The 27,673-nt window shown below is 39.0% G+C and overlaps 2 protein-coding genes across 4 annotated transcripts; both read left to right on the top strand.

The window, feature by feature from the left end:
- The first annotated feature begins 224 nt into the window (after positions 1–224).
- Positions 225–8,871, top strand: ccdc115 (coiled-coil domain containing 115). The gene is made up of 5 exons (XM_061903279.1): positions 225–474; positions 2,906–3,009; positions 3,606–3,715; positions 3,796–3,987; positions 7,760–8,871. Exons 1-5 carry the CDS (start codon positions 328–330, stop codon positions 7,876–7,878), a joined length of 672 nt encoding a protein of 223 aa, XP_061759263.1. The 5' UTR covers positions 225–327; the 3' UTR covers positions 7,879–8,871.
- Positions 8,872–10,614: 1,743 nt separating this feature from the next.
- si:dkey-109j17.5 (zinc finger BED domain-containing protein 4) lies at positions 10,615–26,890 on the top strand. Of its 3 annotated transcripts, none has more exons than XM_061903273.1 (5): positions 10,615–11,069; positions 11,132–11,350; positions 13,335–13,537; positions 18,789–19,344; positions 23,269–26,890. In XM_061903273.1, exons 1-5 carry the CDS (start codon positions 10,920–10,922, stop codon positions 24,088–24,090), a joined length of 1,950 nt encoding a protein of 649 aa, XP_061759257.1. In that variant the 5' UTR covers positions 10,615–10,919; the 3' UTR covers positions 24,091–26,890. The 3 variants fall into 3 exon arrangements, with proteins under 3 accessions (XP_061759257.1, XP_061759256.1, XP_061759258.1); XM_061903272.1 differs by having other exon boundaries at positions 10,616–11,069; positions 13,287–13,537; XM_061903274.1 differs by having other exon boundaries at positions 10,938–11,069; positions 11,116–11,350; positions 13,287–13,537.
- Positions 26,891–27,673: the final 783 nt, after the last annotated feature.

Below are 27,673 nucleotides of genomic sequence, written 5' to 3'. Positions count from 1 at the left end.
AAACACTGGGTTAAGTAAAAGAATATAGAGTAGGGATCCACCTCGGTCCACACTCCATTACAGTAGGTGACGGTAATGCGCACTAGAAGGTTGCTTGCCAACCGCCATAAAAAAAAGAAGAAGAAGAAGAAGGAGTAGGGTTCCAACTCATCAGAAGATGGCGGTAATGCACACTAGAAGGTTGCTTGCCAACCGCCATTAAACCAAAGAAGAAGATGACGTCACTTAGGCATGTCCCGTGTCACGTGACCATTTGCGGAAGTTGTAGTTATCGTCGTCTGTCAGAGCTAATGCTATATATTTGTAGTTGTGTAAACACTGCCGTTAATGAAAGACCAGATTCAAAAAGAAGACATGAACGTGTCTGCACAAGAAGAATGCGCTCGATTCCTGGACGAAAAACTGCTGACTTTTATGGACCAGTTGGAATTACTGGAGGAAAAACGAGCTCGTTTTAACACACTCATCGAGCAGGTAATGGTACTGCAAAACCTCCTTTGTCCTCCTTACATTCTTACAACAACACATGAGAGGAAGCACTTAACCACTTATTTTTTGTACTTGCCACTACTAAAGGGTGTTTTCTTGTATTGAGATGACCCCCTCAGCAAAAGATGATTATGTCCATCCATCCATCCATTTTCTACCGCTTATTCCCTTTTCGGGGTCGCGGGGGGCGCTGGCGCCTATCTCAGCTACAATCGGGCGGAAGGCTTATGTAAATAATGTAATAATATATGGATGTTATTACATGGTTTAGTTCAGGTGTATTTACCCAAATACACTAAAAAACATAATGCGGTTACCATCTAGTTATCCATTTTCTGACCGTTTGTCCACTGGGCATTTACACAATTCAACTTCAATCAATCAGTCAATCAATCCATGTTTATTTATATAGCCCTAAATCACTAGTGTCTCAAAGGGCTGCACAAACCACAATGACATCCTCAGTAGAGCCCACATAAGGGCAAGGAAAACTCACCCCAGTTAGGGGACCGAAAGCAATGGGTGTCGAGCGGGTCTAACATGATACTGTGAAAGTTCAATCCATAGTGGATCCAACACAACCGTGAGAGTCCAGTCTAAAGGAGATCCAACACAGTAGCGAGAGTCCCGTCCAAAGTGGAGCCAACAAGAAACCATCTCAAGCGGAGGCGGATCAGCAGTGCTGAGATGTCCCCAGTGGATACACAGGCGAGCGTTCTATCCTGGGTCCCGACTCTGGACGAGCGGTCCATCCTGGGTCCCGACTCTGGAGAAGCAGTACTTCATCCATGGCCACCGGACCAGACTCCGTCCACAAGGAGAGTGTGACAGAGGAGAAAAAGAAAAGAAACGGCAGATCAACTGGTCTAAAAAGGGGATCTATTTAAAGGCTAGAGTATTCAAATGAGTTTTAAGGTGAGACTTAAATGCTTCTACTGAGTTGGCATTTCGAACTGTTACCGGGAGGGCATTCCAGATTACTGGAGCCCGAACGGAAAACGCTCTATAGCCCGCAGACTTTTTTGGGGCTCTGGGAATCACTAATAAGCCGGAGTCTTTTGAACGCAGATTTCTTGCTGGGACATATGGTACAATACAATCGGCAAAATAGGCTGGAGCAAGACCGTGTAGTATTTTATACTTAAGTAGTAAAACGTTAAAGTCACATCTTAAGTGCACAGGAAGCCAGTGCAGGTGAGCCGGTATAGGCGTAATATGATCAAACTTTCTTGTTCTTGTCAAAAGTTTAGCAGCCACATTTTGTACCAACTGTAATCTTTTAATGCTAGACATGGGGAGACACAAAAACAATACGTTACAGTAATCGAGACGAGACGTAAGAAACGCATGGATAATGATCTCGGCGTCACTAGTGGACAAAATGGAGCGAATTTTATCGATATTATGGAGATGAAAGAAGGCCGTTATAATAACATTCTTAAAGTGTGATTCAAACGAGAGAGTTGGGTCGAAGATAATACCCAGATTCTTTACCGAGTCGCCTTGTTTAATTGTTTGGTTATCAAATGTTAAAGTTGTATTATTAAATAGAGGTCGGTGTCTAGCAGGACCGATAATCAGCATTTCCGCATTTCTGTAGAGAGTATGAAGAAGAAGCTTTTATTTAAGATTACCCCTTCCTCTCCACTTCAATTATTTAAAAAAATCACCCTATATTATCTACGCGTTGACACTTATAACATTGTTTTTACTTACCTCTTTCATCATTTTATTTTAAAGTGTTTACTTGTGTGTGTAAAATTTCTTGGGAAATAAATACAATTTCAAAAATTAAATAGGAGTTTTTGAAAAATGACCATATTGTTTAAGCAGTGTTAGGAAAATAAATAATTCCATCCATCGATTTTCTACCGCTTGTCTTGTTCGGGGTGGCGGGGGGTTGCTGGAGCTTATCTCAGCTGCATTCGGGTGGAAGGAGGGGTACATCCTGGACAAGTCATCATAGGGCCAACACAGATAGACAGACAACATTCACACACTATGGCCAATTTAGTTTTGCCAATCAACCTATCCCATTTTTTGGGCGGTGAGTGGAAGCCAGAGTACCCGGAGGGAAGCTACGCAGTCACGGGGAGAACATCCAAACTCCACACAAAAGGATCCCGAGCCCGGGATTGAACCCAGGACAACTCAGGACCTTCGTATTGTGAGGCACATGCACTAACCCCTGTTCCACCAATTACAATGTTTTAAAAAGGATACAAATAGGATTAAAATCGACAAAAGTAATAAAATGGGAATATTTTTTTTATCTATAAACAGAAAACTAATAAATCCGATTAAGTGCGGACAATATAGACAAGTAAAGCAAAGGGAATAAAAATATAAATACTCGAGTCAAAAGTACAATTATTTTGGAATTGTTATCTCATGGTACCATTTCCTTTTTCTGCAGGGATGGTTTTCCATTTCCAAGTCACGGTACTCCATGGGAAACAAACATGTGTCAGCTCTTCAATATGCAAGTGAGATAGTGCCACTGGTTTCTGTCAATGTAAGGTAAGGCATTCAATTTTATTCTTTGTTAAACGGACTGTTTGCAAACTTCGCACAAATGCCAAAAGGGCGCTAACTTTCCAACTGAGTTTTAAGCAGAGGCGTGCTGTAACTCATCTCATGAATATCCAGGTTCAGGGTGGGCAGTCGGGGTAGAGCTTCACTTTACATGATGAAAAATACAAACAAATAAAAAATGCATTATTTGTGCTTTTAAACTTCCTTCAAAAACCTCATCGATGTTTTATAAACACGCTGTAAGTATAAGTGTAATGTAACAGGCTTGTTCATATTAATGTACTATTTATGTATTTCAGTATTTTTAAACATAATGGCAGTGCACTAATTTCACAGACTTCATGAGAGCCAACAACTACTTAAAGACAAATGATGATCCAGAACCTTTTAGTTTTGAGCCTGAATATACGGAGGATGAGCTACAAGTTTTCAAAGCTTAGTGATTAGCAGATCCAGCTGTAGTGAACAATAATTAACACATTGACTTTGAGCAAGTTTTAAACAGCCCCTTTAATTCCCTGGATGACTTTACAGATGACAGTTTTATTGTTGTGAAGTGAACTGACTTTTTGTGTTCACAGAACACTCAACAATGACAATATTGAGTTCTACACAAAAAGAGAGTCACAAAAGCCTCATGATGAGAGTAAAAGTGGGACATCTGTGGAAGACATTGGGCCACAAGAGGAAGGTGAGTTTGAAAATATACTTTGGCATTGATATTATTTTTATATGGACCTTGAAATAATGTCTGTGTTTTTGTTCCAATAGGCATCAGAAGAAGAAATACAACAAAAAAAGACAGCAGTGAAAAGGAAGCAGTTGAAGAATTAAGTATTAACAATACATCTGAAGACATTCCAACTACAAAAAGTGAACAGAATCTTCAACAAAACCCACTTAAATGGTTTGGGATTTTGGTGCCACAGTCCCTGAAACAAGCTCAGTCGTCATTCAACCAAGGTACTATTTTTTTTTGAAGATTTGGATTTAGTTTAAAGAGAACCCATCCTATAGCAGAAATCGTCTTTTAACCATTTCTGCATGTGTTTATAAAATATTACGTACTAATGAATGCTGCATGATTAATCAACATTGACTCAAAATTTAGGTTTAAGTGCGATAAATAACCGTAAGAGCCTGAGGGTATTTTTGTTTAGTTTTGTTTTTCTCCGCCGTCATTGACATTTGAGATCCACAAAGAAATAAAAAAATCGGAGGAAAAACATGTGATTACAAAGCCAAATGTCTTGTAATTTTTCAGCTTCAAATCAGATGGGCCATATTAACCCATCAACTCGAACGAACAAGCAAAAATTCTGTGATCACGTAATGACAGCAAATAAAGACAAGGTCCGGTCTAATTTTTCAAGCTGTTTAATATGTATTTAGGTTAACTTTTTGCTTGGCTTGGTTGGTAGAGTGGCCGTGCCAGGAATCCTCAGGTTGCTGGCACGATCCCCGGTTCAATGAACAGCTTCCGCCATCTGAGTTATGTCTGTTTGTGTCCTTCACCCTTGCTCCTGATGGGTCGTGCATAGTTAGGGCCTTGCATGGCAGCTGGCGCCGTCAGTATGTCAATGAGTAAATGTGGAAATTAGTGGTGTGGGGAAAAATCGATTTGAATTTGAATCGCGATTCTCACGTTGTGCGATTCAAAATCAATTCTCATTTTTAAAAAAAATCAAAATTTTTTTTTGTTTCATCAATTCGTTTTTTTTTTTTTAATCAATCCAACAAAACAATACACAGCAATTCCATAACAATGCAATCCAATTCCAAAACCAAACCTGACCCAGCAACACTCAGAACTGCAATAAACAGCAATTGAGAGGAGACAGAAACACGACACAGAACAAAACAAAAGTAGTGAAACAAAAATGAATATTATCAACAATAGTATCAATATTAGTTATAATTTCGGCATAGCAGTGATTAAAAATCCCTTATTGACATCATCATTAGACATTTATAAAAATAAAACTAAAAGAACAATAGTGTCAAAGTGGTTTACACTTGCATCGCATCTCATAAGCTTGACAACACACAGTGTCCAATATTTTCACAAAGATAAAATAAGTCATATTTTTGGTTCGTTTAATAGTTAAAACAAATTTATATTATTGCAATCAGTTGATAAAACATTGTCCTTTACAATTATAAAAGCTTTTTTTTTTTAATCTACTACTCTGTTAGCATGTCAGCAGACTGGGGTAGATCCTGTTGAAATCCTATGTATTGAATGAATACATAATAGTTTTGAATCGGAAAAATATCGTTTTTGAATCGCGAATCGCGTTGAATCAAAACAAATTGATATATAATCAAATCGCAACCCCAAAAATCGATATTGAATCGAATCGCGAGACACCCAAAGATTTGCAGCCCTAGTGGAAATAGTGTCAAGCGCGTTGTTCTTTAAAAGTATTTACCATTTAAAAATTAGTCTAATATTTGTTTTTGTTTTTTGGAGATATCAAAGTTATTTACCATCCAAGTAGAATACAATTGAACAATTCTGCAATAATGAGAAATAAAAGTTTTATATTCTTTTGAATGGTTAATTGCATTATTATTTATTATGATTAAAGGGAATAAGCGGTAGAAATGGATGGATGGATGGATTTGTATAGTTTTTATCGGTTATTGTTTGCTTTTAAGAGCATGATGTAGACGAACGCTTTGTGTGTCTGCATAAAGTAAAATATTTTTAAGTAAATTATTGCATATTCTAATGTGTGGCACCTTGAGACAATAATATGTTGATTGACAGTCTAAAAGTAACATTTCATTCACTTATTTTCACAGTTTAATGAATTTTTATGTATAAAATATAATAATCGCAAATCGAACCGCAATTTTGGAGAGAAAGTTTGCAATTAGATGTTTTTTTACTAAATCCTGCTGTGTAAGACCAAATAAGAGGAAAAAAGAAAGCCAATGTCGAATATTTTTGTCTGTATGATTACATCAATCAATGTTTACTTATATAGCCCTAAATCACTAGTGTCTCAAAGGGCTGCACAAACCACCACGACATTACATTATAAACACTGTATAGTTTTTATTGATTATTTCTTCAGTTTAAGAGCATGATGACAAAAGCTCTGAGTCAGTCTGCATAAAGCCAATTGTTTTTAAAGTAAAAAATTGCATATCGTTCTAATCTAATGTGTGGCACCTTGAGACTAGGGATGGTGTTTGTGGCTCTTTAAAAGGAGCTGGATGTTGAGGATTTGTTCCTTTTAAAAGAGCGGTTCAAAAGACAGGCTTGTTCGTATATTTATTTTTTTTAAGCATCAAGGAAACTCTTGGCTGTAATAAAATAAAAGTTTGGTTAATATGTATAAATGTATACATTACAACAATATAGACACTATAGGTGGGAATAATTTTGAAATATGAATAATGTAATTTGTCTTTTGTTTCCATTTTAAATATTACACAAAATGGTGAATTTCCCCATTCCATGACAATGACGTCATTATGTCCGCTTTACCTTGCACTTCCCCACCCGCATGGATTGCGCGGAAGGGCATCCAAATCTATGTTTCCTTTCATTTTTTTTCATTTTATTATCTTTTCTAGTTGGTAATATCTCTTTCTATTTCAGAATAGAGCGGCGAAACGGCTGCCGTAATTTCAGGTGCTTTTTAAACTCCTCCCCCAAGTTAACTCTCTGCTCCTGAGTGTGTGCACATGATAGCTTTCGCATGAATAGAGCCTTCGAGGATGACTTTAAGTCGGTGATGTCATTACTCCTTCAATAAATAAAGCCAATAAATCTGATTCTGAGATGGCAGTGTGGGCAATTTGCATAAAGACCGGCTCTCAAGTGAAGAAATTACAACCTCGACTCGGTTCTCATCATTCACTTGAAAAAGCCGTTCAAAGGGTACGACTCGTTTGCGAACATAACGTCTCTACTTTAGACCAGTGGTTTTCAACCTTTTTTCAGTGATGTACCCCCTGTGAACATTTTTTTAATTCAAGTACCCCCTAATCACAGCGAAGCATTTTTGGTTGAAAAAAGAGATAAAGAAGTAAAATACACCACTTTGTCATCAGTTTCTGATTTATTAAATTGTATAACAGTGCTAAATATTGCTCATTTGTAGTGGTCTTTCTTGAACTATTTGGAAAAAAGATATAAAAATAACTAGTGATTCAATTATAAATAAAGATTTCTACACATAGAAGTAATCATCAACTTAAAGTGCCCTCTTTGGGGATTGTAATAGAGATCCATCTGGATTAATGAACTTAATTCCAAACATTTTTTCACAAATAAGAAATCTTTAACATCAATATTTATGTAACATGTCCACAAAAAATCTACCTGTCAACACTGAATATTGCATTGTTGCATTTCTTTTCACAGTTTATGAACTTACATTCATATTTTGTTGAAGTATTATTCAATAAATATATTTATAAAGGATTTTTTGAATTTTTGCTACTTTTAGAATATTTTTGAAAAATCTAAAGTACCCCTTGGCATACCTTCAAGTCCCCCAAGAGTACGCGTACCCCCATTTGAGAACTACTGCTTTAGACAATAATATGTTAGTTGACAGTCTAAAAGTAACATGTCTTCCTTCACTCATTATTTTCGCAGTATTATGCATTTTTTTCGGCTAAAATAGAATTGCAATTTTTGCAATGAGGTTTTCTCTCAAAATCGTGGAGCCCTACAAATGAAACCATCTTCTTTATGGCTTCTGCTTTTTTTCAGTAATCGAGCTGACTGCTGAGATTGCAACTCTTCAGGTGGCAATTATCAACACCAGACAGGAGTTAAAGGACCACATTCAGAAGAAGGTCACTGCATCCTTGTTGGAAAAGAATCCCTAAAAATGGATGCTGGAAAAAGACTGTTGTTTTCAGTAAGGTGTATCCATGTAGATGTATTAGTCTGACAGCACGCAGTGGTTAACACATCAACCTCACAGTCTGAAGATATGGCTTTGAGTCGCCAGTGGGACATTCCTGTGTGGCGTTTGCACACCTTGCATACACAGGTTTACACCGGGTACTCCAGCTACCTCCTATATCTGCAAGACATGCATGTAAGGTTAAATTGACCTTATCTTTTGGAATAGGCTACAGCACAAGCATGTGACCCTAATAAGGACAAGTGCAATACAATATTGATGGATAGATGGGATTTAGTATCCATCCGTTTTCTACCGCTTGTCTCTCTTAGAGCCTATACCAGCTGTCACGGGGAGAACATGCAAGCTCCACACAGCCCCTGAGCTTGGTATTTGAACCCAGGACCTTCTCGCTGTGAGGCACAAGTTCGAACCACTGCGTCACTGTGCTGCCCTTTTTTTTTTCTTCTTCTTCTTTGTCATGAAAAAGGGAGGATTTTGTGGTTTTTGCACTAATTGTAAGTGTATATTGTGTTTTTTATGTTGATTTATTTAAAAAAAAAAATAAATAAAATATATATATATATATATTTTTTTTTGTTAATAAAAAATTCTTCTGCGGCCCGGTACCAATCGGTACCACTGCTCTAACCCTTACCAAATAACTCTAAATGAAGTCTTTGTTACATGGAACATGTTCCCCTAGTGTCCAAAAAACTCCAACTTAAGTCTTTGTTACTTAAAATATGTTCCCCATACTAAAGTGTTACCAAAAATATATAACTTTGGCTTGATTTTGAAAAAAAAGAAAACATTTTATTTTTCACTAAAGAAGGGTTCTGTGAATGCACATATGAAACTGGTAGGGTTCGGTACCTCCAAAAAGGTTAAGAACCACTGCCTTAACTCAACAATGAGTAGATAAGTGTTATAAAGTGTGTAAATGTGTAAATAAATGAACACTGAAATTCAAGTACTTCTTTTATTTATATATACAGTTTCCATCCATCCATTTCTACCGCTTATTCCCCTTTGGGGTCACGGGGGGCGCTGGTGCCTATCTCAGCTACAATCGGGCGGAAGGCGGGGTACACCCTGGACAAGTCGCCACCTCATCGCAGGGCATATATATATATATATATAGCTACAATTAACTGAAAATCAATTATTTGTTTTATGTATATATATATATATGACCTGGTGAATCTATGAATCTAGTGGTAAATATACTCCTCACTTCTTAACCACGCCCCAACCCCGACCACGCCCCCCATCTCCCGAAATCTGATGTTTCAAGGTTGGCAAGTATGGTGTGTGACCTCACCAATATGTGCTTTTGGAAGAATGGTCGAAAATACCTATAAACACACTCTGCAACCTTGCGACAGCCTTCCCAGAAGAGTTCAAGCTGTAAAAGCTGCAAAAGGTGGACCGACATCATATTGAACCTTATGGGTTAGGAATGGGATGGCACTTCAAGTTCACATGTGAGTAAAGGCAGGTGGCCAAATACATTTGGCAATGAAGTGTATGATGTACAATTGGGATGATAATGATTGTCATGTGTATCTATGCATAAGACATACTTGCCAACCTTGAGACCTCCGATTTCGAGAGGTGGGGGTGGGGGGTGTGGTTTATACATTTCATATATAAATATATATATATATATATACATGTATGAAATACTTGACTTTAAGTGAATTCTAGCTAGATATATTTATTTTATTATATATATATAAATAAAATAAATAGTTGAATTTCCGACGGCACCTATCAAATACACAGTAATAAAAACACAGTTTTTCTACTAACTGTACTGTGCTTGCTGGTTACTAAAAAACAACAACAACACTTACCTTTCACTATTTGATTAACCTTTGTTCTGCCATTTGCGTATTGGCGAGCGATCTCCGAATCCGGGAACATCCTTCACAGATTTGTTGTAGACATCCGCAAATGAGAACGGGATGTTGCTTCCAGGTATCAGCATAGCCATCTTTGTCTCAGCATATGATACACCATCGGGTCTCCAGTTTGCGAGGTGGGCCAAAATACTGGGTTGTGAACTTGTGAACGATGCTGAGCTGCGGACGCTTTGTGCTTTGCTGACTGATCGTTCATGACTGAGTATATCCGTTCACCATGTTCAATGGAGAAGTCTGTTCTACAAAATTTATAGGCAACATATCCCTTCCCATTCGAACTCTCCTGGATAAACTGATATTCTTGTTTCCAATCGTTCTGGAACTTGCAAGCGTATTTCTTCAATTTGCTCGTCGACGGTGTAATATATTGGGTTGGAGTCAATAACCAGGCGACGTGATGAAGTTACGTCTCTTTACTGTGGGCTTCAGAACAGAGATTCTATTCTATGTACAGTAGATGGCAGTATTGTCCTCTTCAAGAGGGTCACAACATTGAGTCAGGTTCTCATGGAGCTGGAGTGAATTTGTCCCAGGAGGTTTTCGGGAGAGGCGCTGAATTTCGGGAGTCTCCCGGAAAATCCGGGAGGGTTGGCAAGTATGGCATAAAAGTATATGGATGGAAGGGTTTTTTAATTTAAGTTTTCTCGTTACTTATGTATGTATGACGTTCAATGTCATTTAATATTCCTTTTTTTTCTTTAAAAGGAAAAAAATGTTAAAGGCGGGCGGGCAATCGCTTGGTCTTGGGCTGACCGGAAATGACACACGCGACTCTAGTGTGTACTTCCTGGTCCGATCTAATCCCGCCTTTATGTGCTCGCACACGCGCACACCAAAACAAGCCCCTCTTCCTGCGTCTGCGCGACGGATGTAGCTTCCTGCCGTCCTGATGTTTGCTGACGGCCGTGTTTGGCGTTTGGACGACCCAACTGTCGCCTGGAGTCGTTTGTCGTCCTTTCCCGGCACCCAGCACGACCTCTTGTTGTGTGACTGGCGAGCCGGGAAGTAAACACGGCGGCCTGTGTCCATGACAGGCAGCGAAGACGAATCGCTACCTCGTCATCATCATCGTTGATTTCTCAATCGGGTCCTCATGGCGTCTGTTTCGAAGGTGTCTATTTTGGATTACTTTAATATAGTGTTTGAGGGCGAAAATGGCAAAATCGAGTCCAACTGTAAAGCGTGTGGCACAAGAATCCAGGCGAAGCGCAGCGTCACGTCCAACTTCGTAACGCATCTTAAGGTATTTTTTCCAAATGTAATCTTTTGATATTACACTGCGGTAACAGCAGTCTCTCCTGGCAGCGCAAGCATCAGGCCATGTATGAAGACTTTGTGAAAAGGAAAGACATGAAGCGAGAAGGTTACTCCTCTGGTCACATCCACTCCGTGACGGCCCATGGCGGGAACGCCCGCTGCTGCATCAACATGGGGGCAGCAGTGGGAGGAGGAGGTGCAGCTGGTGGGACGACAGCCCTGGAAGCAGGAGGAGCGAACAGGTTCCAAAAGAATGACCCACGTCAGGTATGTTGTTGGGGGACATCCTCACACTGCAACTACATACAACTACGAAGACTAAGAATTTGACCCTGGACTTGACTGGCCCACTATAAAAGCCCCATTGTTTATGCAGTGGAACCTCTGTTTACAAATGTAATTGGATTTTGAACATGGTTCGTAAACTCAAAAGTGTGTATGTTGAAGCAGAGTTTCCCATAAGAATCCTCCATCCATCCATCCATTTTCTACCGCTTATTCTCTTTTGGGGTCGCTGGCGCCTATCTCAGCTACAATCGGGCGGAAGGCGGTGTACACCCTGGACAAGTCGCTACTTCATTGCAGGGCCAACACAGATAGACAGACAACATTCACACTCACATTCACACACTAGGGCCAATTTAGTGTTGCCAATCAACATATTCCCAGGTGCATGTCTTTGGAAGTGGGAGGACCATAAGAATCAAAGTAGAATAATTGGTTCCATCCTCGACCCTTTGTTGGTAAAAAAAAAAAAAACTGCACACTTTGAAGACACTGTAATGATAGGGGGCATTCTACCACATTAGCGCATTAGTTCGAAATGCTATCCCATTACCAAAAAAGGGTTTAACAAAACAATTATGTTCACACATATATTTTCACTGACATTATATTATGATTTGTTCAGACCCAGGGCATTACCAGAGGTAGTGATAAGATAGATACATCTATCTCTCTATCTCTAATCTATCTATCTATGTTTGTGTGTAGGTGTACGTAAATATACAGTTGCGATAAAAAGTTTTCATACACTTGTAAAGAACATAATGTCAAGGCTGTCTTGAGTTTCCAATAATTTCTACAACTCTTATTTTGATTTTATATGATAGAGTGATTGGAGCACATACTTGTTAGTTACAAAAAACATTAAGTGTGGTTCTTTTTTGAATTTATTGTGGGTCTACTGAAAATGTGACCAAATCTGCTGGGTCAAAAGTATACATACAGCAATGGTAATATTATGTTACATGTCCCTTGGCAAGTTTCACTGCAATAAGGCTCTTTTGGTAGCCATCCACAAGCTTCTGGTTGGATTTTTGACCACTCCTCTCGACAAAATTGGTGCAGTTTAGCTACATTTGTTGGTTTTATGACATGGACTTGTTTCTTCAGCATTGTCCACACATTAAAGTCAGGACTGCGGGAAGGCCATTCTGAAACCTTAATTGTAGCCTGATTTAGCTATTCCTTTACCACATTTGACATGTGTTTGGCGTCATTGTCCTGTTGGAACACCCAACAGTGCCCAAGACCCAACCTCCAGGCTGATGATTTCAGGTTATCCTGAAGAATTCGGAGGTAATCCTCCTTTTTCATTGTACTATTTACTCTCTGTAAAGCACCAGTTCCATTGGCTGCACAACAGGCCCAGAGCATAATACTACCACCACCATAATGGACGGTAGGGATGGTGTTCCTAGGATTAAAGGCCTTACCTTTTGTCCTCCAAACATCCATCCATCCATTTATCTTCCACTTGTCCCGTTAGGGGTCGCGATTGGTGCTGGAGCCTATTACTGGGTATTGTGGCCAAACAGCTAAATTTTTTGTTTCATCTGACATCAAATGGACATAGATAACACCTTCTGGAGGAAAGTTCTGTGGTCAGATGAAACAAAAAATGAGCTGTTTGGCCACAATACCCAGCAATATGTTTGGAGGGAAAAAAAGTAAGGCCTACCATCATGCATGGTTGTAAATATGGTGGGAAACACTTGGACGTGTGTTGACTTATTTCCAAAGGATAGTGAATCTTTACTGTTTACCAAGCTGTGCAATGAGTACTCTAAAACTACATTCAAGTTGGATTTGTATAGTATTGTACCTTGAGGAATATAATAAATGGTGCCTCAAATGTGAAGGCTATACCTACTTTAGTGAGATACCAAAACTGACCTTAATCATGTGACTATGACCATAGGTTTTAATCAGTGAGGCCATCACTAAGATGATCGTTAATGATCTGCAGCCAGCTTCCATGGTGGAAAATCCTGGCTTCAGAGCACTGCTTCAGCTCCTGGAGCCCCGTTACACCCCAGACCCCAAGCACTACATCCAGAGCCAACTCCTCCCAGCCTATGCCTACCAGGCCCAGGTGGCCATCCGTCAAGCTCTGGCCTCAGCGCATGCCCTCAGTCTCAGCTTGGACGTCTGGAGGGCCTCATCTAGAGGGTAAGGATGAAAACATTACTTAAAGGGGAACTGCACTTTTTGGGAATTTTGCCTATCGTTCACAGTCATTATGAAAGACATGACGACGGATGGATTTTTAAAAAAATCCAATACATATTTTAACTAATTTCGATCAGAGGTCTGCTTACAATAGAGCCTTTTGGAGCTGTTCAATTCTGCTTATAGAGCCCCTAAAAACAATTAAACACCTCCATTAGGGTTTTTTAAACATGATGTAAGTATATATGTGTAATGTAGTAATGAGCACTTTTTAATCCTCTTCGTCCCTGACAAGACATAAGGCTTTGACGATCTGCTTCCATCTGGACCTGTCTTGAGCAACATGCTGTGCCTCGCCCCAGGTTAGGTTCATCTCCTTCAGCTCAGCTGTCACTGTACACTGCCACTTGTTCTTGGGCCGGCCTTGCTTCCTTTTCCAGGTGGAGTCCATCGTAGTGTGATCTTGGGGGTTTGGTCTTGGTCCATACTCAAGCCAATGGACTCGACGGCATATACAGTATATTATTTACGCATTTTGATAATTTTAAGCATACTTGGCGCATTCTTTTAAAAAACGCGTCACATTTGCTTTTTTTAATTCTTCATCACTGATTTCTACTCACTGTAGACTTTATGAGAGCCAACAAACATCATAACACATCACTTACTGTGCAAGCGCTTTTCATCTCGTTCTTGCCTGTTCCTGGTCTTCAGTGGCAGTCAAAGTGTACTAACTTGTTGGTGTAAATCACCAGCCATCTTCTGTCCAGGTGATATGCATGATTTATGTTCTACAAAAAACGTAGAAAGAACAGGGAAGCGAGGAAACAGCAGAACACTCGATGATGTAAACATTGGCACACAGTAGGTAATCGCGTCGTCGCTACAAATAATTATTCTGCATTTGCACTTATATTAACAATATCACTAGTACTTGGTTTAAATCAAATCATGAAATGTAAATTGAGTATTGTTGGCGCTTTTTGAATGGATATCTGATTTTATGGGCAAAATAGTGTAGCTCCCATTGGTTGTGCTGTAAGTAGACTCTTATTTGCATTTAATATTTAGAATGCATTAAAAAAATTGGCGATATAAACGATATATCGCAGGTTTGTCTCTGTGCGATATAGAAAATGACAATAACGTAATATTCTATGATATGTTCTCACACAGTTGCTTTTAGCTGCGTGCATTACATTACTGGTGTTTCTCACTCCTTCTCGTCTCCTTATCACAGAGACATAAAACAAGCCCGCCTTGTTACATACGTCACATACTGTCGCGCATCTAGCGTCATACGCTCTCGCCTCAGCTGACGTTAGCATGGCTAACGTTAGCTGTGGCAGGTGAAGTTGCTTTTAGCTGCATGAATTACGCAACAGGCGTTTCTCACTCCTTCTCGTCTCTCATTCTCACAGAGACGGAATTACAAGCCAGCCTTCTTACATACGTCACATACTCTTGCGCGTCTAGCGTCATACGCTCTCGCCGACCAGAGAGGTAGCAGTATGGCCTACGTTAGCTGAGGCAGGTCGAGCGCAGGGGAGCTTGTGACAACAAGAGAGAGAAGGTACGAAACTGATCACGAATGGAGGAAGAACAATAAATGCCCCAAAAAAACTGCAGGGGGGTCCATCATCTGGCGGTGGTTTGGCTTCAAGTGGGAAGATATTCAGCAGACAACAGCAATATGCAAAGTATTCAGCAGAAGTGTTACCACAAAAAGGTAGCAACACTATTAATTTGTTCTTTCATTTAAAAAGTCACCAGTGAGAGAATGAAGAGTATTTAATAAATACAGTTTTGGTCAATTGACTTAGTTGTGATTTCCCTCTCTGCATGAAAGTTTAAAATGAGCATATATTAATGAAGTATGAAGAAGAATGTTTTAATCTAGACAAATAGAATCATTATACTGCTGTGATTATATGCATCAAGTGTTCATTCAAGGCCAAGGAAATATATATCGTATATCGCAATATGGCATAAAAAATATCGCGATATTAATAAAAGCCAATATCGCCCAGCCCTAATCTGTCGTCATGCCTTCCATAATGATTGTGAACGATAGGCCAAATTTTACAAAAAAGTGCATTTCCCCTTTAAGACTAGGAGTGTCCTGATCCAATATTGATATCGGTCTGATATCACCAAAAGAAAAAGAATGGGATGATATCAACTTGCATCTAAAATCTCTTGTATTCAGATTCAGAATTTTTTTTTTTTTTTTTTTTTATCTTTATGGGTAAATTAGGGCATTGGTAGCAGCAACAAAAAAAGGACGACAATAAAACACAATCCAACAGTTAGAAATAGAATACAATGAAAATAGTGTATAGACAATAATATATACAATGTAAGGTAGCTAGCTGGTGGTTCTGGTAATACAGAATAGTACACATACTAGGTAAGATTTAAAGTGTCCATATTGCACGATACAAGCAGTCCTGTCGTACATTTAATTGTGCAAAGCAGGAGAGCCAGATAACAGTTAAATGTATTTTAGTGAAGTCATGTATAAAAGGTAACCATTGTAGGCTATAGGCTACTAGGACCTTGCAGCTATTGTCGACAAGAGCTACGCACACAATAGTAATTGTCCTCATTAATTGAACAACATGAAAGTATAAAACATGATATTTGTCAATGTAAACAAGTATTAAAAATTATATTTGCATGATACTTAGATATGCAATGTCCCCAAGGCAGGAGCGTATTTGGTGTTCACTAACAATCAGGTCTGGATCATTCGACTGCGTCATGACAGTCGTATCCTTGAATTAATCTGACCGTTAGGTGTTGATAAAAACATTACCACTCCACTTCAATTTAATTAACGAGAGCAAAAATATATTCCGGTAGTCAAATACAACAGTTGTTCTCTGTTTGAGTAACTTTATTTGCTTGAGTCTTTTCAAAATAACAAAAGTATGTACAATGATTTGTGCTAATATCATGTGGGATTAATATCGGTATCAGCTATTACTCGAGGCTGTAATATCAGTGTCGTAATGGAAAACGAAAAAGTTGTATCAGGACAACCCCACTAAAGATTGTAGCATTAATAGGTCCTTCGAATATCCTCACTAAATTGTCTCAGTGTTGAACTTTGTCATTGTATGTTCTTTCTGACTATTGGTCTGACTCTTGGAGTGGGTGGACCAAACACACCCGTGCATTTAATTATCAATAAATTGCTGTACGGTCACGATGCATCCTTCGGCGATTCCAGCTCTTTGTAAAATGTGCCCGCCAACACTCGGATAGCAAAACATGTCAGCTTCCCAAAAAACGCTGTAAAACACTGATATACAGTTTTTATATACAGTTTTTATATTTTTATCCAAATGTAATCAATCTTTTGAAGCTACTTCACCTTGGAATGAATATACATATCAAATATTAATTTTGTGTTTGTCCTTTGAGGACTTTTTATATCAAAAACTTACTTAACGGTTTACTTTATTGAAATAATAAAATATTATTGTTTTATTTTATTGTATACACAGAGCATGATCCAACATTAATAGAGACACATTAAGTAGATAGTCACTCTTTCCAGAAGTTGGGAAATGTTGCATGCATTGGCTGCCAAAAAAATAGCACCATCCAGTGGACAAATGTAAAGTTATCCATCCATTTTCTACCGCTTGTCTCTTTTGGGGTCACGGGGGATGCTGGAGCTTATCTCAGCTGCATTTGTTATTTACCAGTCCTAATTGAAAATATAAAGGGGAGCTATCCATCCATTTCCTACCGCTTGTCCCTTTCGGGGTAGCGAGGGGTGCTGGAGCCTATACCAGCTGCATTCAGGCAGAAGGCAGGGTACACCCAGGACAAGTACTTCTTTTTTTTTTTTATGTGCCTATCAGTCACAGTCCTTGTTTGAGACAAACACACGTTAGGTGTTTTTTTTTAATGCATTCTAATTTGTAAATAAACGCCAGCAAGTGTCATTTAAAAATGCAGGTAACAGGATTCAAGCTTTCCTCCAATAAAGCATGCTGAAAAGAATCCCCAAACCTCCATCATTGTATACAGTACGCAATGTAGTAACAGGCGCATTCATAATAACATGTAATATTCACGTATTTTGGTCATTTTAGGCATACAGCAACACATTTATTTCACAGACGCAATCACAATGTTTGCTACTTCCTTAAATAACAACTACTAGTAATGTCAGAATTCATGAGACACAGTAAAGATTCAGAATCTTACATTGTTGAGTGTGAATATGAGAAGGATGAGCTACAAGTGTTAGATGCTGAGTGATGATAAGCAGACCCAGCTTCAGCAAAACATTAAGCCTCACGCAGCAGTATTGCGAAGTACTGAATAAGTAATACAAACTACAAATATAAAGTAATCACTAACTGTACAATGTCTGCTCTCACTGGTATATGGAGTGCTGGAATGTTCATATCTTCCGGTTGAAATGAAAAATTAATCATAATTCTCACACAGGTAAAAAAAAAATGTGGGCGCAAACTAGCATCTTTTTATGTCTTTCTAGCATCTTATTCACAACCTCCGGGTCTAAGTTAAATGTCAAAGTTGACCAACCTCTTGGCTTATGATCACAGCCGTCTACTATACAGGTGAGAGGAATAATGTATATTTTAGAACTAACTTTTGCCAATTCCGAGGTGACGCAGTGACTCAATGGCTCAGTATATCAATAAATGTATAAACTAGTTACACCTCTGTGATCAATGCACCGCTCAAAGTAGTTTTACAGTGTTAGCTCTATTAATAACAATGTCGCTAATACTTGGTTAATATTCAGGTCAGTATTGTTGGTGTGTTAGTTTTTCAAAGGTTTTATGGGTGCAGTGGAAGACTCCAATTAGCGTTATTGTTAGCCCCTTTGTACTTGCCGTATATTACAATTAGAATGCATAAAAACAGAAAGACATATTTGTTCTTGTCTGACATACGGGTTATAAATGACAAGCACAATCACAAAAATAAAAGTAGGTGCAGTTCCCTTTTTAGATAAATTCTATTATTTTATTGCATTTGCTCATGTCAAGATGAATGTTTGAATAAAAATAAAATATTCAATGTTTTTTAAATGGACATTATTTGGCTTTTATGCAGTTTATTGTCATTGTAGATTGATTTTAAATAAAAGCCATGACAGTTAAAAAAAATAATTTCACAGAATGTCTTTATAGGATGTAGTGATGAAGCAGTGATCAATTGGTTTTATGCAACACTTTTTTTCCCTACTCCCTTTCCATAGTTACGTTGGTGTCACCTGCCATTTTCTGTCATCGGAGTGGCAGATGCGGTCAGCTCTCCTGGCTTGTCTTCCTCTCACTGGGGATCGCATTCTCTCAGATTTTGAGGAAGTGTGTCACTCACATGGGTTGGCCGGAAGAGCCTTTCGTGTGGTTGCAGATCCGCTCCTGACTACAACCACAGTGAAGCCATGCTGTCTTCCTGGTTTTTGCCAAGATGGGGATGAAGATGATGATACAGAAAATGGGAACAATGCAAAAGGAGAAATTGGGAATGGCCATGGTGGAGAAGCAGGATGGGAGGACTCATGGGAGCAGTGTCTTGGTGTTTGTCGTGTGGACTGCTTCTCTCGCTCTCTGGGACACTGCGTCACAGAAGGGTTACGCTCATGTCCGCAGCTTGATTCTGCACTGACCAAAGCTTGCCACTTCTACAGCTACATCACAACTTTTGTTCCATCAGAGAAACTGAGCCAGGTGTTTGATGGACCTGGGATTATGATAGGAGTCCAAGGAAGTGTTTCTCCACCAGGGCGAGACTGGGCTACTCAGCTTAAGGTATTATAATAATTATTACTATTATTGTACTCACAATTCTTCAATAATATTGCTGAAACTCGCAAGGATAATTTTCATAACTCTATTATGTCGTGTGTGTGTGTGTGTGTGTGTGTGTGTGTGTGTGTGCGTGTGTGTGTGTGTGTGTGTGTGTGTGTGTGTGTGTGTGTGCGTGCGTGCGTGCGTGTGTGTGCGTGCGTGCGTGTGCCGCAGGGATCATTTTCAGAACTCTATTACTTCAAATATGTGTGTATATATATATATATATATATATATATATGTATGTATGTATGTATACATACAAACCCATTCCCATATGAGTTGGAAAATTGTGTTAAATGTAAATATAAACGGAATAAAATGATTTGCAAATCCGTTCAACCCATATTCAGTTGAATGCACTACAAAGACAAGATATTTGATGTTCAAACTCATAAACTTATTTTTTTTTTGCAAATAATAATTAACTTAGAATTTCATGGCTGCAACATGTGCCAAAGTAGTTGGGAAAGGGCATGTTCACCATTGTGTTACATCACCTTTTCTTTCAACAACACTCAATAAACGTTTGGGAACTGAGGAAACTAATTGTTGAAGCTTTGAAAGTGGAAATTCTTTCTCAGTATTTTATGTAGAGCTTTAGTCGTTAAACAGTCCGGGGTCTCCGCTGTCGTATTTCACGCTTCATAATGCGCCACACATTTTCGATTGGAGACAGGTCTGGACTGCAGGCGGGCCAGGAAAGTACCCGCACTCTTTTACTACGAAACCACGCTGTTGTAACACGTGGCTTGGCATTGTCTCGCTGAAATAAGCAGGGGCGTCCATGAAAACGTTGCTTGGATGACCACATTTGTTGCTCCAAAACCTGTATTGACCATTCAGCATTAATGGTGCCTTCATAGATGTGTAAGTTTCCCATGCCTTGGGCACTAATACACCCCCATACCATCACAGATGCTGGCTTTTGAACTTTGCTCCTATAACAATCCGGATGGGTATTTTCCTCTTTGTTCCGGAGGACACCACGTCCACAGTTTCCAAATATAATTTGAAATGTGGACTCGTCAGACCACAGAACGCTTTTCCACTTTGCATCAGTCCATCTTAGATGAGCTCAAGCTCAGCGAAGCAAGTGGCGTTCCTTGGTGTAGTTGATAAATGGTTTTTGGTTTGCATAGCAGAGTTTTAACTTGCACTTACAGATGTAGCAACCAACTGTAGTAACTGACAGTGGTTTTATGAAGTGTTCCTGAGCCCATGTGGTGATATCCGTTACACAATGATGTCGGTTTTTGATGCAGTACCGCCTGAGGGATCAAAGGTCCGTAATATCATTGCTTACATGCAGTGATTTCTCCAGATTCTCTGAACCTTTTGATGATTTTACGGACCGTAGATGGTAAAATCCCTAAATTCCTTGCAATAACTCGTTGAGAAATGTTGTTCTAAAACTGTTTGACTATTTGCTTACAAATTGGTGAACATTGCCCCATCCTTGTTTGTGAATTACTTAGCATTTCATGGAAGCTGCTTTTATACCCAATCATGGCACCCACCTGTTCCCAATTAGCCTGCACACCTGTGGGATGTTCCAAAATAAGTGTTTGATGAGCATTTCTCAACTTTATCAGTATTTATTGCCACCTTTCCCAACTTCTTTGTCATGTGTTGCTGGCATCAAATTCTAAAGTTATTTGCAAAAAAAAATGTTTATCAGTTTGAACATCAAATATGTTGTCTTTGTAGCATATTCAACTGAATATGGGTTGAAAATGATTTGCAAATCTTAGTATTCTGTTTATATTTACATCCAACACAATTTCCCAACTCATATATATATATATATATCTCCAACCTAATAGTATAAAAGTACAGTTGTACCTCAAAAAAGTGAGTACACACCCTACGAATCAGCAACCATTTTATTACAGTACGATTGCAGCTGAGATAGGCACCGGCACCCCCGCGACCCCAAAGAGAATAAGCGGTAGAAAATGGATGGATGGATGTTTTCTAAAGTGACAATGCTTCCTTTGCTGTGCTTGACTGTATGCAAGACACAATTATCTTGGTCGTACCAACTTGTGTTGCCAGCTATTTAGATAATAATGTATGTGTGTTCTAAATCTAATTGCAATACAACATGAACACTGACTACTCTAAAGCACAGGTGTCACTAGTCAGCCACATCATTTTATGTGTCCCACAAAAGCCCTGAAATAATGTGCCTCAATAAACCATGTCATCTTTCTTACTACAAAACCCGTTTCCATATGGGTTGGGAAATTGTGTTAGATGTAAATATAAACGGAATACAATGATTTGCAAATCATTTTCATCCCATATTCAGTTGAATATGCTACAAAGATAACATATTTGATCTTCAAACTGATAAACTTTTTTTTTTGCAAATAATCATTAACTAACTAATGTGATGCCAGCAACACATGACAAAGAAGTTGCAAAAGGTGGCAATAAATATTGATAAAGTTGAGGAATGCTCATCAAACACTTATTTGGAATATCCCACAGGTGTGTAGGCTAATCGAAAATGTGTGGCGCATTATGAAGCGTAAAATACGACGGAGACCCCGGACTGTTAAACGACTGAAGCTCTATATAAAACAAGAATGGGAATGAATTCCACTTTAAAAGCATCAACAATTAGTTTCTTAAGTTCCCAAATGTTTATTGAGTGTTGTTAAAAGAAAAGGTGATGTAACACAGTGGTGAACATGCCCTTTCCCAACTACTTTGGCACGTGTTGCTGCCATGAAATTCTAAGTTAATTATTATTTGCAAAAAAAAACGAGTTTGAACATCAAATATATTGTCTTTGTAGTGCATTCAATTGAATATGGATTGAAAAGGATTTACAAATCATCCCCAACTCATGGAAACGGGGTTTGTGAATGCCCATCCATCCATTTCCTACCGCTTGTCCCTTTTGGGGTTGTGGGGGGTGTTGGAGCCTATCTCGGCTGCATACGGGCTGAAGGCGGGGGACACCCTGGACAAGTCGTCACCTCATCTGTTTCGACAGAAAAATTGCATGGAGTGCTTGCATTTGTATATTTTTTAAACTTATTTAATCCTGCAACATTTATTATATTTTCATATCATCATGTCATCCTTATCATATTTTCCAAACATTTGTTTTGGGAATTAATATAAATAGTTAAATATCTGCAAGTTACCTTAAATTATGATTTTAAAGAGAGTTATCCCTTAATACGTATGAAAAAAAAAACTAATAATGAAATGCTCAGGCAGCGTAATTATTTATATTAGTGTATATAATAGGGTGATATTATCATGAGGCAATGATATATTTATTCATATATATTTACTGTTACAAGCGGCTCTCTGAGTGCAGCCATTACTGTGATGTGGCCCTTAAAAACAGGATTGATACCCCTCCTATAAATTATATCCAAGCTTAATTTCTAGTGTGCTTTCCTTGAAAAAACATACTGTAATAAATAGTTGCTGAAATGTGACATGTTGAATGGTTCTGAACTTCAATGTAATTAGAAACCTTCAGACAAGAAATAACACCCACATAGTCACCTTTACACTCTTTTTATCCATTTAATCCAATATAGGAATGCTGCCTGAGACTAAGCCAATCTTTGGCCACGATACTAAACAGGACACATTTAGATTGGTGTGGTCTCATCTAGTGGCCACTACTAACTGTAGTATTGATATTTTTTTAGTTCTTTTAGCCACGTTTCGAAATGCTTAATTTAGTTGAGTCGAGTTTGAGTTTATTTTGAGTTTATTTAGGCCAAAAATGCAAAGACCATGCATTAAAAAACCTGTTATAGAGGGAAGCTGCAAACTTCGAAAGGTGATATGTTGAGTGATGACTGTACATGCTAATGTCTCATCTATTAATATGTTTATGTTGGAATTCAGGTGCTTCGACGGCTGTTAGAGTCCGTGGAGGTCTTGGAGGAGATGAGTGCTCCAGGGGAAATGGGGCTGTGCGTTTCAGAAAGGGCCCTACTGAAAGAGCTCACTGACACGTTGGAGCCGTTCATCGAGGCCTGGGACATTGTGTCTGGAGAGCGACAGGCGGATATGAACACTGATAGACATGTGTACATCAGTCTGGCTCTTCCATGTGTCTTAGGCTTGCGCAAACATCTCTCGGAGACGTCAACTCCTTGTTGCCCTTCTCTCTTGGCAAGCTTAAGCCAAGCTGCAGAGCGCCGTCTCGCTCCTATCCTGGAGGATCCCCTCTACATCACAGCTACCACTCTCGACCCCCAGTTCAAGCTCACATGGAGCAATAACCCTGAATGGCACAGACAACTTCTTCTAGAAGAATTATCCAAACATTCTGCAGTCTCAGAGCAACATCCTCATTCCTACACGTCTCCAGCACAGGCGCCATTGCCTGTTTCGCCTTTGGCTCGCCCCTGCAAGCTGTTCTCTTTCATCAAGCAGAGGCCCATTAGTCAGGCCAAGAGCCTTGAGCAGGAGCTCGCCATCTACCTGCGAGAGGAACCTACGGACGAAGAGGCTCTGCATTACTGGCAGCGTAAAACAATTGACTTCCCGCTCCTCTCCCAGGTGGCCAAGAGGGCGTTTACCGTACCTGCTTGTGGCACGGCGGTGGAAAGCATATTCAGCCAGGCCGAGAACTGTCTGCGGCCCGAAAGAGGCTGCGTCTTACCACAGAACTTAGAGACACTCATATACCTCAAAGCCAACTCCAGATTGGTATGGACATAGTCTATTTCTGACACACTAAACAACACAGACAATTGTGATGGGATTAACTCCAAAGCCTCTTTCATGTTCCTGAGGCGTTGTTTTAATTTATGAACACTATCCCCTAAGACTTTCAGGAACAAACCAAGGATAACATTACCAGTAACAGTTGCAAAATAAATCATGTGACATTTTTTAAATGGCTAAGCAAACGGAAGTGCATCTCCAGCTAAGTTAGCTTTTAAGTTGCATTTTACTCATTATTTCACATTAGTGAGCAATGTACTTCAATCCCTAAACAAAACCTTCTTGGCCAATTTCCATACTACATGGTGGAGGAGTAGGGCATAAGCCAGAGAGGTTTTTAAAATTTGAGGATTTCAATAAGAATGCAGAAAACACTTTCTCTTTGAATAATGCATCAACTAGAATGATTATAAGATACAGTACAGTATGCAGAGGATGGCTACCTTCAAAAGGTGAATTATTGGTGCTTGTTTTTTGGTTTGAAATTTATTTTTGATTCAACATGTCTTCTTCCAATGCTTGAATTCATTAGAATGAATTCCGCAGATATTGTTTTTGAATAGATGCTGATGAATAACAGCAGTTGTGCCCTGAAATGGTATCTGCAAGAGCTTGCTACAATACTCAATACTGTAGATCCATCTATCCATTTTCTATTACTTGTCCCTCTCCGGTCACGGGAGTGCTGGAGCCCATCCCAGCTGCATTCGGGCGGAAGGCGGGATGCAAGTCTGACACAGATAGACAGATAACATTCACACACTAGGGCCAAGTTAGGGTTGCCAATCAACCTATCCTCAGGTGCATGTCTTTGGAGGAGGGTGAACCCACACAGTCATGAAAAGAACATGCAAGCTCCACACAGAAAGACCCCAAGCAAAATATTTAGAGAAAAATCCATCCATTTCTACCGCTTATTCCCTTTTTTTGGGGTCGTGGTGGGCGCTGGCGCCTATCTCAGCTACAATCAGGCGGAAGGCGGTGTACACCCTGGACAAGTCACCACCTCATCGCAGGGCCAACACAGATAGACAGACAACATTCACATGAAAAATCAAAGGTCTAAATTCAGTTTACCTGGGGATCGCTTTACTAAGAGTCAGGGTAAGGTTGCACTCACAAAGTATTCACTTCAGATAATCCGAATCATGTTTTAACCACATGACTACATTTGTTAACCAACTCTACCAACAGTCATAGTGATCCTGAGCCGTATTGGTGTTCTTTCTTGTGGGACTCCAGCAGTTTTGGGCAGTAGGTTACGAGTTTAACTACATTGTTATTTTTACATCACCACAGAAGCTACATTTTCTCAGGCATTTCTAAAGCGTCAACGCATCTCTCCCGGACAATGTCACTTACCTATCTACCCGTCGATCACAGTCAAGACACTAGTAAGTACACAAAAATGGCTGCAATCCAAATTGCTGTATCTAATACAAGTTCACGTATCGAGACGCTATTGTCGATGTCCAAGATAGATTTAGGAACACATTCTGGTATTTCCCTAAATTAACACAATAAATGCCAGCTGAGCTACAATAATCTTTGCGATCGAGTCACTCAAAAAACCGACAGCATTTGCACGAGCTAGCGACATGTCATTTGGCAGTAACATATTACCATTACTTGTGTTACATTGGTCACTTTATTCAGACCACAACAATGAGATAAATAAAAAATAATTACAACTTGACTGAATTACACTGACCAATCTGACTAACTCAAACCAAAAAAATAAATATATGTCAATTTAATAAAGAAAGATACCCACATCTGCAACTATAATATATTGTTTCTAATGAGACAGGGATTCACTGACCATTAGTGAGAGACCAAGAAATACTCATATTTAGTGCACATGTTAACAAAATATTTTAGTCTTGATTTATACCTGTATGACTAAAGTGATAAGATTGGGTAATGAAGAGAACATCAGTTGTATTGCAGATTAATTGATCATGTATCGATTACTTGGATTGAAGTTTGTTTTTTTAAAGGGCGGTGAGTTTGGGCTCTGTGATACAAAAATGCTCTGATGTTTGCATTTCACTGGAGCTTACTTTTCTTCAAAAACAGACAGAACTTAAAGGTGCCATATGTAATAATGCCATGTCAAGTAATTATTAAATGGCCCTTATATTTCAAAAGGCATTAATAAATCATGTTCTTTTTGAATACCTTTATAACTGATAATGGTAGTTCCGCCGGGATATATGCTCCTTAGATTTACAACCTCGAAATACTGTTATTGCTTTCATTTCATGCTCCGCCCTCCAACGTTTGACCAATTAAAAAGTCTATGAGTGTGTCACATCCAGGTTGCCAGCGACGCACTGCCCTCTTTCTTGAGCTACTGCCACTGGTAAAGTTACTAAACATGTCAGACCTTAATAAATCTAAAAGACGTCGTTACGATTCTCAACATATTCATGACAAAGCCAGGAACAAAACAAGGATTTGTATCAGGGATTCCTTTGAAAGATGGAGACGATTTAAGGTGGAGAAAATGTTTTAATTTGACGCCAAATTTGCTAATTTCCTCCTTGATTTAGTATGTAAGTCTATGTATGCTCTTGTGTAGCAAAGCTAGTATGTTCGTGCAACGAATGCTTAGGAGCGAAGCACCATCACACTAGTGTAAAGCTTACTTAGCATACTAGCGCGGTCAATGACACATCAACATACAGGCTAACGGGGGAAATATACCTGTATGCCCGTTAGCCTGTATGTCGATATGTATTCCAACGGACAAGGCAACATATATTTTTGACAAATAAAACGTATGTGTATATGGGTAGTGTCAATGCCTATTTTGTTCTTAATATGCTGATACACTGAGGAAATGTGTTCCAACATTAGCACTGCTAATTGTGGTTTGTGGTACTGTATGTGCACCGGGCGCATAGGAGGTGGTATTTTTTTGGCCCATTATAATGCATTACATGTAATGACTTTCTACTTTCTTTATTGACATTGTAGTAGGCTATATGATTTATGTGTAACATATTTTTTGCGTTATGTTGATTGGCTCATAGAATCGCACGCTGCAATGAAAGATGATTATGTGCGTACATGGAAGAGAATGCAGTGTGTCAGGTTGGATGCAACATGGAGTTATGCTGAAAGAAATGTGGTGGTAATTTTACTGCAATCAAAGTAGGCCTATGCAATATACAATATAGTATATATAATCATTTTGATGGTGGTCTCTGCGGTAAAACTAGACATTTAACAGTGTAATGCCAACAGTCCGTCCTGACTTTGGATGAAAATATTGCTGCGTAACTTAACAGATATATTTGGCTAATCGACATTAGTAAAATGTGGCGTAATTACTTGGTTATCAATCTTGCAAGACCATAAACAAGAGAAACTTTCAGCATAGGACTTGATGATTGCTATTGGAATTTTTTTTTTGAGTTAGATTCGGACGTGTATCTGGCACCTTCAGTCATGAAGATTGGGAGGGGAGTACAGAATTCTGACTGTGACTGCAGTTATGATACTGGTACATCAGTTCATATAGCACCTTTAACCAACACTGACACCATCATGGTGCCAAACTAACATTGTC

Source organism: Nerophis ophidion, linkage group LG06, assembly GCF_033978795.1.
Source record: "Nerophis ophidion isolate RoL-2023_Sa linkage group LG06, RoL_Noph_v1.0, whole genome shotgun sequence".
Taxonomy (NCBI): Eukaryota; Metazoa; Chordata; class Actinopteri; order Syngnathiformes; family Syngnathidae; genus Nerophis; species Nerophis ophidion.
The sequence above is the reverse complement of the archived record's forward strand: the minus strand, read 5'-3'. Positions and strand labels throughout refer to the sequence as shown.

Excerpts from the sequence above, each read along its gene's own strand:
- ccdc115 (XM_061903279.1), top strand. The coding sequence starts at position 328 with ATGAAAGACCAGATTCAAAAAGAAGACATGAACGTGTCTGCACAAGAA. Across the intron at positions 475-2,905 it reads TTAACACACTCATCGAGCAG|GGATGGTTTTCCATTTCCAA; the intron begins GTAATGGTACTG and ends CTTTTTCTGCAG. Across the intron at positions 3,988-7,759 it reads TCAGTCGTCATTCAACCAAG|TAATCGAGCTGACTGCTGAG; the intron begins GTACTATTTTTT and ends GCTTTTTTTCAG.
- si:dkey-109j17.5 (XM_061903272.1), top strand. The coding sequence starts at position 10,920 with ATGGCGTCTGTTTCGAAGGTGTCTATTTTGGATTACTTTAATATAGTG. Across the intron at positions 11,070-11,131 it reads ACTTCGTAACGCATCTTAAG|CGCAAGCATCAGGCCATGTA; the intron begins GTATTTTTTCCA and ends CTCTCCTGGCAG. Across the intron at positions 13,538-18,788 it reads TGGAGGGCCTCATCTAGAGG|TTACGTTGGTGTCACCTGCC; the intron begins GTAAGGATGAAA and ends CCCTTTCCATAG.